Source organism: Oryx dammah, unplaced genomic scaffold (genome assembly GCF_014754425.2).
Source record: "Oryx dammah isolate SB20612 unplaced genomic scaffold, SCBI_Odam_1.1 HiC_scaffold_9, whole genome shotgun sequence".
In the NCBI taxonomy this organism is placed as follows: domain Eukaryota; kingdom Metazoa; phylum Chordata; class Mammalia; order Artiodactyla; family Bovidae; genus Oryx; species Oryx dammah.
Genome location: NW_024070193.1, coordinates 45,820,669 through 45,833,768, shown reverse-complemented (window position 1 = coordinate 45,833,768; position 13,100 = coordinate 45,820,669). Strand labels below are relative to the sequence as shown.

The 13,100-nt window shown below is 47.4% G+C and overlaps 1 protein-coding gene across 5 annotated transcripts in view; it reads left to right on the top strand.

Moving 5' to 3' along the window:
* TRAK1 (trafficking kinesin protein 1) overlaps nt 1–13,100 on the top strand; it is a 156,300-nt gene that overhangs the window by 71,215 nt on the left and 71,985 nt on the right. For all 5 annotated transcript variants that reach the window (XM_040246060.1, XM_040246058.1, XM_040246056.1 and 2 more), the window contains one exon: nt 10,336–10,530. Coding sequence is in view for 4 of the 5 variants with exons in the window: in XM_040246058.1 (XP_040101992.1) it covers nt 10,336–10,530 (195 nt within the window). In the remaining variant the exon portion in view is untranslated. The remainder of the gene's footprint in view (nt 1–10,335; nt 10,531–13,100) is intronic.

The window sequence follows — 13,100 nt, the reverse complement described above, 5'->3', positions numbered from 1 at the left end:
GTTAGGACTTTGTGATTTCAGTGCAGGGGATGCAAGTTTGATTCCTGGTTGGGGAACTAAGATCCCACATGCCATGTAGCCAAAAAAAAAAAAAAAGAGTGAAATACACATAACATAAAGTTTACCGTTTTAGCCATCATAAAGTGTACATTCTTTGGTGTTAGGTACGTTCACTTTGTTGCACACATATCACCTCCATAAATTACCTCAACTTTATCATCTTCTGCAAATGAAACTGTACCCATTAAGCACTCATTCCCTGTTCCCCTCTCCCTCCATCCCCTGCCAATCACCTTACTACGGTCTGTCTCTATGAATCTGAATCTAAGAGCCGCATAACAGGATTCATAGAGTTTCAGCTCTTTGTGACATTCTTATTTTGGTTGGCATATCATCCATACTCTAATGTATGTCAGAATTTTCTTCTTTTTTTTAAGGCTGAGTAATATTCCAACGTTATTGGAACTCCACGTTTTGTTACCTGTTTATCTGCCAGTGGACACTTGGGCTTCTTCTACTTTTTGGCTGTTGTAATAATGCCACTGCGAACGTGGTGTACAAATATCTGGTCAAGTCCCCGCTTTCACTTCTTTTGGGTATATACCCAGAAATGGAACTGCTGGATCATATGGTAATTTGATCAGTTTCCCTGGTAGCTCAGGTGGTAAAGAATCTGCCTGCAATTCAGGAGACCCGGGTTCGATCCCTGGGTCAGGAAGACCCCCTGGAGAAGGAAATGGCAACCCACTCCAGTATTCTTGCCTGGAAAATTCCATGGGTAGAGGAGCCTGGTGGGCTACAGTCCACGGGGTCCCAAAGAGTTGAACACGACTGAGCAACTAACACACATGTAGTAATTTTGTTTAACTTTTCAAAGAACCTGGCTATGCATGTTTTTAGCTTTATCAGATATGTACTATAAACACGCTTATGTATTTTGCATTCCAGAGTTTCTGAATTCCTCTCTTATATTTAATCCCATGTGGGAGGTTACTGGTTTGAGGGTCATGACAGAATTTTGCTTCTCCAAACATGCTGTCAAACTGTTTACTCCAAGTGCTGTTCCAATTTCCACCAGCTCCATCTGTCTAAATACTAATTCAGCTGTGAGCACATTAATTACAATCACAATGACACTGGCTATTTTCATGTAAAAAATTTTCCTCTGATGATTTAATAATTATATGTAGTATATACACTTTTAAGAGGAAATATCTAGAAAATTGGAATACCAAACTGTTTTTTTTTTTTTAATTTCTTAATATGTGCTCAGTCACTTAGTTGTGCTCGACTCTTTGCAGCCCCGTGGACTGTAGCCTGCCAGGCTCCTCTGTCCATGGACATTTTCCAGGCACAGTATACTGGAGTAGTTGCCATTTCCTGCTCCAGGGAATCTTCCCAACCAGGGACTGAACCTGTGTCTCTTGGGTCTCCTGCATTGACAGCAGATTCTTTACCACTGGTACCACCTGGGAAACCTAGTGAAAACAAATTCAGATGAATAGTAATCCACCCCACCACCCCCGACCCTTTCCATTTTTTGAGCATTTTCCTGGACGTTTTATCTCTTAAAATTAATTTTTTCTTTTAAGATAAAATTTCTGTGCAATTCTAGCTTTATGTCTTTGTGTTAGAATTAGTCTAACCTGGGATGTGCTGTCGTCTGTTTTTGTGGATTTCTATGCCAAGCCCGTCGGAGTCACTATTTCTGCAGCACACTGCAGTTCGTTTTGACATCCTGGGGCCTCCATAGCAGGGTCCTTCTGGCTTCGTTCTGTCCCGCCTCTTCCCGCCCTCTGCTTGCGCAAGGCTCTGGCATGTCTGAGTGGACGGGGCCACATTCAGTTGCACAAGGCGGCACGTTAACCTCACATCGGAGACCCTGCCTGTCAAGGCGGCCGCCGGGCTGCTCAGCCATCTCTGCTGTGCTCTTGTCACACAGGAGCTGGTGTCCTGTGTGATCAAGCAACAGCTCAGAACCTAACACCCCATCTGCACGGAACTGAGCCTGGGTCATTGTTTATCCCTTTTCTCAGGAAGAGCTGCTTCTGGTGGCAGGTAAGGCCATGGGCCTTCCAGTGTCAGGAGGTGTTTCTGTCTCCAAGTCCTGGTTTCTTTGCCCGTTTCTTTCTGCTCCTGTGCGGGTGTCTCTGCTTGTCCTTCCCCACTCCTGGAGACCCAGTTTACTGCCCACAGCGAAGCAGCAAGGATGAGAAGTCTGGTGCTTGTCCTTGTCCCTGTCCCTGTGGGGCTGGAATGTGAGCGGGGGTATGCGTCAGGAGGTGAGTTCAGGATGGGGGCCCAGGAGAGGATCGGGGGTCCTGGCGTCCAGTCCCAATACTGCTCAGCCACGAGACCTCACCCTGTTTCCCGCACTTCCAGAAGGGCCTCAGTGTCCCCTTCTGTAAGCAGAAAAGATGGCAGCGGCTGGATCAGCTCCGGGGCGGAGTCTGAGATGTGTCTGGTGAAAGCAGGGAGAGGGCAGGTGTGTGCAAGGGACTAGGGCAGGGAAAGGACCTTGCCCTTTTGGACTGTTTGAATGTTGAGCCACATTTATCCATGTTTTTGTAAGAAAGCAAATTTAGTTAACTATAATCACAAGGGACTGTCAACCCTCAAATGTTGATGGGCAAGATCCCCTTGAAGGACTTGCTGTAGAAGCCAGCTCCCGGGTCTCAGCCTTGTAGCTCCTGGCGCAGGAGGTCTGAGGTGGAGCCTCAGAAGCACCTACGGAGCGCGGTATAGAAGCGCAGCGTGTGCAACGCGCTGCTGCCTGCCCCAGGGCACCAGCACCCCGGGCTCAGTTCTCAGAAGGGTCCCCCAGTTCTGCTGGAATGCCCACAAATAAGTGAAGGCAGGAGAAATGCTCTCGTGCAGGTTCCTTCCTTAGGGGATCCTCTCGGGGCCACAGAGAGCGGCAGTGAGTCGTGTGTGGATTAGAGTTGGAGGGACCGGGTGATGCCGTGTGCAGTGGGCTCAGCCCCTTCCTAGCCTCTTGAATTCCTCTTATAACCTTCGGACCCTGGTTTCCTGGTTTGCAAATGTGTTCCTGATCTTCACCCTGCACTGCCCGCTGGTTTCTGAGAGTAAGTAAAATGTAGGAATAGATACCAGCAGTTTGCATCGTTCAGCAAAATGTTTTCTGAGCCCTTGCTGGTTACCAGGGTTCTGGGTCAACAGTGGAGCATGTCAGCCCCCGGATGGCTCCTGGTGTGGGGGCCATGCACGCTGGGTCTCGCGACTGTTACAGGCAGCTCTGGGATGTTCAGCCGCCTCCTCAGCCTCGCTGTGTGCAGCATCCTCTTCTATTAAATGAAGTGGTTGAGCCAGTAATTTTTAGTTCTAAAGGTCCCTCTGTAGTTAGTGAAACCACATCTTTCATGGCATTCTAGGGAGTAATTACTAACACTGAGTTCCTTAGGTAAGGCTCTAAGCTATGTAACCCCACGATAGAGAAGAACTTTCCAGAAGGATATATGACAGGTACCAGTTGCAAAGTGTCACGTGCGTCCCCAACACCAGTATGGCCTGTGTGTGAGTCTCGGAGCCCATGCCCTTTATTCCCAATAACGCAAGGAGAAGGCTTTGTTTCCGAGTCTGTACAGAATGACTTGTGAGCAGCTCACTAGGTCAGCGGTCTTGGGAAGACTTTAAAACATGGCTGTGGGTTTACCATCACTGCTAAGATTAATGGGTGATGAGAGGGGCTAACTGCCCCTTCCAGAACCTCCTCAAGCACAAACTGGGGTCATGTTCTTTCACTGTCACCTTTAGCGTAGCCTAGAACTTTCTCCCGAGGCCCATAGTGAGGCACCAGGATGGAAGTACCTGCATGCAAACTGGAGGCACTCACACATGTTTGATCTGACTCTCAGGTATTTTACAGAATTCTGAACTGTCGTCCCACATTTGATAATCAGGGCATCTCGTGTGAAAAAGCAGATCCCTGGCCTCTCAGAAGAACTTGGCGTTTCCAGGTGCTAAGAGGCCTCCTCCATGGAGGAGGGATGCACTGGGTGTGGTGACCCAGAGACTTTTTGGGTAGAAAGAGAGCTTTTGTGCGACCTGATGCCTTTGTTCTGCAGATGGAGGGACAAAGACCCCGATAAACCACGAGGTGACTTTTGGGTATCATGGCGCAGTTGGGGACAGGGCCGTGGCCGGAGCCTGGTTTCCACACTCTTGGAGCAGCGCCTGCTGCACCCAGGACCTCCGGCGCGGCCAGCAGGTGGCAGCCGTGGGCCTGCTGGCTGGCCTGCTTCGGGTCCTGGCTTTCCTCCTTCCTCCCATCCTGTGCCCTTCTGTTCCTCTCTTGCTTTGATTTTGCCAGACTTTTCCCAGGCCAGGCCTTTCCTCTTTGTCCAGCACTGTGCTCTCTGCTCCATTTTATCCTTGCCTCTCCCTCTCACCGCTGTTTTCTTTAGGCTCTCTGGAGCCTGGGGGAGTGTTCAGGAGGCTGTCTTCCACTTCCTTGCAGCTCTCTGTTCTGGCCCCAGCGCCTTCTGCTCCAGGGTGTGGGCAGAAGGCCCAGAAACCCCTCTGGACCTTCCCTTCCCCTCCCATTTGGGGGCAGCCACCACTCAGAGTCTATAGCTGGTGTGCTTTTAGACATGCTGACTTTTTCTGAGGCCAGAGATCTGTATTTTTACATGAGATTCTCTGATTTTTAAACATTGGACAATAATTTAGAGCCAGAGTCTCTCCTGTAAAATATCGGCATCCTCTGGGGTCCCTAGTAGGTTTCATGAACCTGGCATGTGACCCATGGTGATGGTGGCTTAGTTGCTAAGTTGTGTCTGATTCTTTGAGACCCTGTGAACTATAGCCCACCAGGCTCCCCTGTCCATGGGATTTTCCACACAAGGATACTGGAGTGGGTTGCCATTTCCTCATCTAGGGGATCTTCCCAACCCAGGGATCAAACCCATGTCTTCTCCATCTCCAGCATTGGCAGGCAGATTTGTTGCCATGAGCCACCAGGGAAGCTTTGCATCAGTACAAATGCTTAGAAGGAGGTGCCTCCTTCTAGCCCCTCTCTGGGGGTATGGATCTAACCCAAGCCAGGTGTAGAGTGGACACAGCTGAATGTGTAGCCCCTGCCGTCAGGACCCTCTCCCACCTCCCACAGCCCTCATCCTTGGGCAGGAGGATCCACTTCAAACCTTATGCTGTGGAGAAACCTAGGAAGGGTCATAGTTCTGAAGAGGTGAAGAGCACTCTCACGTTCTGCTCCCAGAAAAAGAGTCACTCAGTCGGGTCTGACTCTTTAGGACCCGTTGGAGTGTAGCCCACCAGGCAGGTGATACTCTAAGAACGGTGGATGTTAGATCCGATCAGCGTCTGCTGAGTGGTTGAGGGGACATTCGTTTCCCCATGCGACTTTACTCCTTGCTGATTAAGACCTTGGGTGATACAGAGTGAGCTTAAAAAGACCTTGGCGCTACAGGGCTCCACCTCCCCCATGCTGAAGGCTAGACATGCCACCCATTGCCGATTCTTCTCATTGCCTTTGTTCCCTGATTCATACAGCGCTTCCCGAGTACTTCCTGTTGCTGACTGCGATGCTGAGGGTTGGACTGGATGTTAAGGGGGTAATTCAGAGCTCCTTCTGAGGGCCTCACCGATAGTAGAGGAGAGACTTAGAAAACGCGTGTAACATTGTCCTGAAATAATCTAAATACATAGCCAGAGGCGAGAGGTCAAGGGAAGCCTGATAGGAGGTGACATTTGAGTGATATTTTGGGATGGAGTTTGCTGGCAGGGACGGGCCTTCCAGATATCTAGAGCAGCTGGTGTCAAAACCAATATTTGTGCAAAAATGTGTTTGGAGAATGGTGAAAAGTCAATGTGGCTTCACAAGGGATCCTGGAGAAGTGACATTAATAAGGTAGACGTGTGTCTCTTTCTCTCTTGAAAATCCAAATGGGAGATGGCCCAGGAGTGCTCCCTGCCAGCTTGTCCCTGGCACCCAGGGTTGCTCTGGTAACCCCCTAGGTGCTGCCTCTACTTTCACAGTTGAAGGTCGCTCCAGTGCCGGCCCCATCTCTGCATTTGGACAGTTGGACAGGGTCTGACTTGGAAATGCCGTTTACATTCTGTTAACCAGGCATATCGGCAGACCTCACTGCAAGGAGGAGAAGGCAATGGCACCCCACTGCAGTACTCTTGCCTGGAAAATCCCATGGGTGGAGGAGCCTGGTGGGCTGCAGTCTTATGGGGTTGGGAAGAGTCGGACACAACTGAGTGAATTCACTTTCCCTTTTCACTTTCATGCATTGGAGAAGGCAATGGCAACCCACTCCAGTGTTCTTGCCTGGAGAATCCCAGGGACGGGGGAGCCTGGTGGGCTGCCGTCTCTGGGGTCGCACAGAGTTGGACACGACTGAAGTGGCTCAACAGCAGCAGCAGCACTGAAAGGAAAGCTGGAAAATGTAGTTTTTAGCTGTATGGCTATGTGCCCATCTAACCTTGGAGGTTACATTCCTGCAAGAAAGAAGCAGAAATCTGATACTGGGAAGGAGTCAGTAGACTCTGCCCTAGGAAGGTACAGGCTGAATCATGAAGTACTTTGTAGGGAGGGGGGAGGTTTTTAAAGCAGAGCAATACTGTGATTTAAAAAGTGTCTTTCATAGGACTTCCCTGTCGGTCCAGTAGTTAAGAGTCCACACTTCCAATGCAGGGGACGCAGGTTCGATCCCTGGTCGGGGAACTAGATCCCACCTGCCACACGACATGGCCGAAGAAAAAAAAGAAAATGTGTCTGTCACAGATGGGGCCAGCAAGCATAGGGCTGCTGTGACTGATGAAGGGAAGGATGTTGAGGGTGAGTCCACCCGACTGCCTGGATAAACCTGGCCTTCGGATGGTTTGGCCAGCTGAGGGTCAGTGGATGCCAGGCTGCTGTTGCTGTAGATCTTCTGGAATCCATAGATGGACCTGTCAGGGTCTGGGTTCTATCAGGAAGTGGATGTCCTTCATCTGAGACTTCCCCAGGACTACATATTGTAGCTTGTTTTTTAATCATTTATTTTTAATTGGAGTATAATTGCTTTACAATGTTGTGTTAGTTTCTGCCCTACAACAACGTGAATCAGACATAGTGTATATGTATATCCCCTCCCTGCTGAGTGTCCCTCCCACCCTTCTTATAGCTGTTTAATAGTGTGGTTGGAGCTGCGGAGAAATGAGGACTGTAGAGAGCTTGATGTTTCCTTTCCTCCAGGAGGGGCCAGCAGCACCCTTTCACACATTGACCTTTAGCAAGCACCACGGGGTTTCCTCATGGGGCTTCCCTGGTACTACTACTACTACTACTACTACTACTAAGTTACTTCAGTTGTGTCCAACTCTGTGCGACCCCATAGACAGCAGCCCACCAGTCTCCCCGTCCCTGGGATTCTCCAGGCAAGAACACTAGGGTGGGTTGCCATTTCCTTCTCCAGTGCATGAAAGCGAAAAGTGAAAGTGAAGTCACTCAGTTGTGTCTGACTCTTCCCAACCCCATTGACTACAGCCTACCAGGCTCCTCCATCCATGGGATTTTCCAGGCTAGAGTACAGGAGTGGGGTGCCATTGCCTTCCCTGGTAGCTCAATGGTAAAGAATCTGCCTTCAGTTCAGGAGATGTGGGTTCAATCCCTGGGCTGGGAAGATCCCCTGGAGGAGGAAATGGCAACCTGCTCTGGTATCCTTGCCTGAAAAATCCCATGGACAGAGGAGCCTGGTGGGCTGCAACCCAAAGGGTCTTGAAGAACTGTACACGACTGAGTGACTAAGCACACACTCACACCAGCACCAAGAGAGAGGGCGGGTCTGTTGACAAGCTGCTTCAGTTCCTGGCTCTCCTTCCTGTACTCTGTTCGGGAAAATCATCCTGACACTTCCCTGATCAGTCAGTGTGTCGAGCTGAACACCTGTACCTAACATGCTTGTGAAATCTTTACCTGTTTAGAACAAAAACTTTCTGTTGAGAAGAGCCTGGGAATCCTCCAGCATTTGTAGTGCACCTGCTGGGAGAGGGGAGGCAGATGGGAGAGGGAAGGATATAGTTTACAGTCAGATGGCTCAGGCTTCTCATACACGATCTGCTACTTATTTAACTGTGCGACCTTGACCTACAAGGTACTCCACAGCGTCTGTGAATCTGCTTTCTCACATATGAGTCAGAGCAAATATTATCTACGTCTCAGGTTGCTGGGAGGACGCACTGAAGGCTCCTGGCTGGGTGCTTGGCACTGTGAAAGCATTCCTGGGGAATTCTCAAAGGCTCTCATGTTTACACAACCTGAGGCCTCAGATGTGTCTTCTCCACGTGGCAGAGGAGGTGTCTCCCTTCTTGGGAGGTTCTTGGGGCACCTGGCCCTGCACCCAAGATCATAGAGATCTCCCTGGGTGGTCTTTATCATCCCTTCCTAATTCTCTGGGCCTGCCAGGCAGCTATGAGACTTGCTGAAGTTTATATGGCAAGTCACATTACGGAAAAGTCAGATATACAGAATGTTTTTCAAAAGGCTTTTTGGCACAGCCTCACCTTTGATACTTTATCTCCTGGTCATCATAGGCTTTAAGGAAAACGATACCTCTTGGGCATGAGGACCCACACTGTAAATATGTTGACCTTCAGCCCTGAGAACGTGGAAGGACAGGGGAGTCTCCGTGTCCGAGCAGCTGCCAGTGTGCTCACAAGTGACCCAGCATTCTTAGAAGGGATTTTATTTTTATTTCTTGGAGTCCGTTGCCTTGCCCACCACCAAGTGGTAGTGACACCAGAAGATTCTAGCCCCTTGTGTGGGGACATCGTGCAGGAATGTGTTGGTACCCTGCCCGTCCTCCTGCGGCCAGGCTGGCTCAACATTTGTGCAGCGCGTCTGCGTTTAGTCAAGAGCTGCCCTCCTTGACCCCGAATCCCCTCAGCTAGAAGGTGGTCATTTTATGGCTCTGAGGCCTCCCCTGGAGATGAGGTTGGTGGGAACTTACTCCCCACTTGATTGCAAGACAGAGAAGTATTTCCTTAGTTAGGAGCCCATCTGGGGCTTTTAGAGGGTGTTTTGTCACTAGTGGGAGATGGTAAAGAAATACGAGACATCTGCCTTGAGGGTGGGCTGTTGACTGTGGCCAAGGGGAAGGGAAGGAACATCACTCAGTTCTCCGCAGACCTTTGCAGGGTGGCGGAGCAGCTCCGGCCTGGTGGGGGCTGGCTGAAATGCCAAGTGTGCTAGCCGTGACATTTCCCACATGAGGCAGAGAATCCAGAGTGTTCACGTGTTCCCTCTCCAGTCCCCAGAGCTCCAAGTAAAATTCAGAATGTCTCCACTTTCCACTTATAACTCTTTCCTCAGCACTTGAAACACCATGAGGACTTTTTGAGTCATAATGTCCTTCTACAGTGAAGCTTTGCATGTTGACTTAAGTAAGAAGGGGTAAGCAGGGGACGGTGGGAGATTTGAGGGGCTGGCAAGTGCCTTCCATGGGCTCCTGCCCAAGAAGGGGTGAAGTTGCCCACTGAACACTCTTGTTTATCTATGATTCTATGCCTTTTTTCTTGGTCTGCTGTGTGGCCTTCCTGTTAAACAAGAAGGTGCTATGTCTGTGGTGTAACCTTTCTTCTGGGCACAGGTGTCCACATTCTTCCTGAAGAAAACAGATTAGTTCAGCTTGGTGAGCTCAAAACACCATCCTGTCGAGGAGGAGGTGGTATTCAAACTGGGCCTTGACGGAGGGGTACCTGTTGGTTTAGTGGCTGGAATCCCCATGAGAATATAAGAATTACAGAGGCAAGACTGTGATTGTTGTGTTTATGTCGTGTCTCCTGTGACTGTGGGAGCCGGGATATAGTTGGGTGATGATGGATGGATGGAAGGAAGGAAATGTCAGAGGATAAACAGGTGAACGAATGAAGTAAATGAAGGCCAAAATCTTACCTATGTGGGGACATGGCTTGAATGGTAAAATAGTGGCAGGAAGGAATTTGGCATATTGCTGAACTTATAACTGGTTTGACCTAAGTGTAGGGTGATTGAGAGAGAATGGCCAGAGAAAGGGTTGGGAAGAAAGCCCAAATGACGAAGGCACGAGAATTTTGGCTTTACTTCACAGGAAGTGGGGAGCTAAACAGCAGGAGCTATTTCAGGTAGGTCTGGCAACAAACATGCCTAACTCTAAGTTTCAAGAGTAGAATTTAAATTGGAAAAAGATCTCTGACATGGCCCAATCTGGCCTCTCTGTGCTGCACGTAAGTAGCGCAAGACTCTGGCTACCAGTGCCGGGGTTAGGTCACTAGCGGCAGCAAGGCTACCACCAGATCCTGGCTCTCATCTGTCCATCTTCTTCCCTCCAGACGTGTGCAACAGCACCGACCTTCCGGAAGTCGAGATCATCAGCCTGCTGGAGGAGCAGCTGCCCCATTACAAGCTAAGAGCCGACACCATCTACGGTTATGACCACGACGACTGGCTTCACACCCCCCTCATTTCTCCAGATGTCAACATTGACCTCACAACCGAGCAGATTGAGGAGACGCTGAAGTACTTCCGTGAGTGATTCCCCTTTCCTGGAATGCCCTGTCCTCCATGCTTAGCCACGGGTGCACATGTGTGTGTCCTGGCTGCTGTGTCTTCTAGCCTGCTATATGTGGAAAGTACTTGAAGAAATGTGGCTGTGGGATTTAGTCCCATAAAAGGCCTCACTTGAGTCTTCTGGAGAGAAAGGAGTAGTGGGAACAAGTATGAGTTTTCATTTGAACCAGCTTTCTCTTAACCATGCAGAAGGTTAGAAGATGCTCGCATTTCCCTCCAGAAGTACCATGTGAATCCTTAGCAGCTTGTATTGGGGAAGAGCTTATCTGCACTTAAAACCCGAAGTATTGGAAACCTCAAGACTGCTCAGTGTTTGTAAGACATAACACGACATGCCAAGGCTGCTGATTTGCGCGTTAAAGTCCATTCAGCTGGTTAGTCGGGAGGGGCAATATGTTGCTGCAGCAGCAGACTGGTCCTGCTGGGCCTACGGAGCTGACACTGAGTAGGGTGAGCAGTATACTAGGTGGGACTTCTTTCAGTGTGTTTGTGATGACAAGGGCGTGAAACCTGATTTTGCAGACTTGAAAAATATACGATAATTTTAAAAATTCACACCAATGATATTTTTTTCTTTTTAAACTGATGTATAGTTGGCTTACAACATACCAGTAGTATTTCTGATGTTCATTCAAGAGGTAGTTTTGATGTAATTTTTCTCTTTAGAAATTCATGGCAGCTTTGTAAGATTGATGAGACCAGTTCTCTTTTGTTTTGACACTCTTGACTTAAAACTCAAGTTGATTTGAACCTAGTATAAATTAGTATGACATTATTTACGTATCCATGTATCATCATATCACCTTTTAAAAAAAAAAAAATACAACAATCCTGTTTCTACTTAGCGATAACTAAGTTCACAAGCAGCTTATTGTGCATCTGTAAAGTTTTCTATAATTATTTTCTCCAATACAAACCAATTTCCAATATTCTTGAACTTGTGAAATCATTAATAATTAACAAGTGAGAACTTGTAAGTTTCTCCTTTAGCATGTATCTGGGCTGTTTTCACGTTTATCTATTAGATATTAATAAGAAAGGAATTTTGTTTAAATTGGCCTGTGTTTTAATACTTAGTGTAAATCCTGCAGTCTCTTTGTGAGCACTGCAGATAATCAGTTTCGATAGGAGTAAAAATAGAATAATCCACACCAGGGCAGTATGAAGTACATTAGACCTGAGCTAATGTCCAAGTTGATGCTTTAGAACTTCTAGTATATCTTGTAGCCTAGAGGAGGCCCGTTACAAGTCACTTTTGTTTACTCATAGTACGGGTACACCCAAGGAGACATGGTATTGTATGGAAAACCTTGTCCTGGGTGACCTCTCAGGTAGGTTTCGTATTTGTTTCCTTCATACTGCTTCACAGTAGAATTATTTTTCTAGAAATCCCTGCCTGTTACTTACTCTTCTTTAACAGACTCTCCTATGATTTTCTAGGATCCTGTTTGGCCATTTCTGCTGAGGGAGGCTCCTAGGTCCCTCACATACACACTGATTAATCACGTACAATCACAGTGTGGTTGGAACACCACCCAAGGGTAACACTTCACTGTTGTCAGAGACCTTTCATAGGAATGGCCTCTTCTCATCCCTGTAAAATGGCTATAGTTTGTTTGGGCCAGGCTGATTTTATTATCAAGGAAATTCAAGTGTGAAAGGCTCATTGTGTTTATTCAATAGCACTGATCTATAGCTTCTAAAATTCTTTTCAGTAGACTTGAACAGACATTGTGACTTGTTATATAGTGATATATGTAAAGGAGAGAGAGAAAAAAGCATCCTGGTGGAGTCTGGCAGTACATAACACAAATTATAATAAAACTACAAGAACTGAAAATATATGTTGACCAGATATTCTGAAAATTTTTAGAGCACGGTTGCATCTAAGTCTTACTTTAACTGTACATTTTCTTCTGTGGTACATGTGATGAGGGTAAAGTGGGTATTTGCTAAATATCAGTTAATTGAATGAGCAAGCATTAACTTTTAAATACAGCGCCAATAGAGCAGGGCTTTCAAACTGAGGTCCTAGATCTTCCCAACCCAGGGATTGAACCCAGGTCTCTTGCATTGCTGGCAGATTCTTTACTGTCTGAGCCACCAGGGAGGCCTAAGGTCCTAGAACTACCCTCCAAGGGATCTAGAGAGAGAAATTGGGGATTCTATTCACTTGTAAAGGAAAAAAAATTTGCATCATTAATTTCGTAAACGTCTAACTGAAATGCAGCATTTACTTTCATTATAAACATGGAAAACAAAGCACAGTGCTATTACTAAGACCTGTGACTTAGTCACCAGTAGAAATCACGGATATTTTCATGTCATCCTACAGAAGAAGCAGATATGGAAGAAATAAGATCTTTACTCATCTCTGCTTTGAAATTACTTTCATTATTAGATGTGCTGATCTTGTTATTTAATGTGCATTGATAAAGAAGCACTTTTATCACAGACCTTTTCTTGAAGTTTTAATAACTGCATTATAATACAGTTGCTTCTTTATAGTCCTTTGTATCTTATGTCT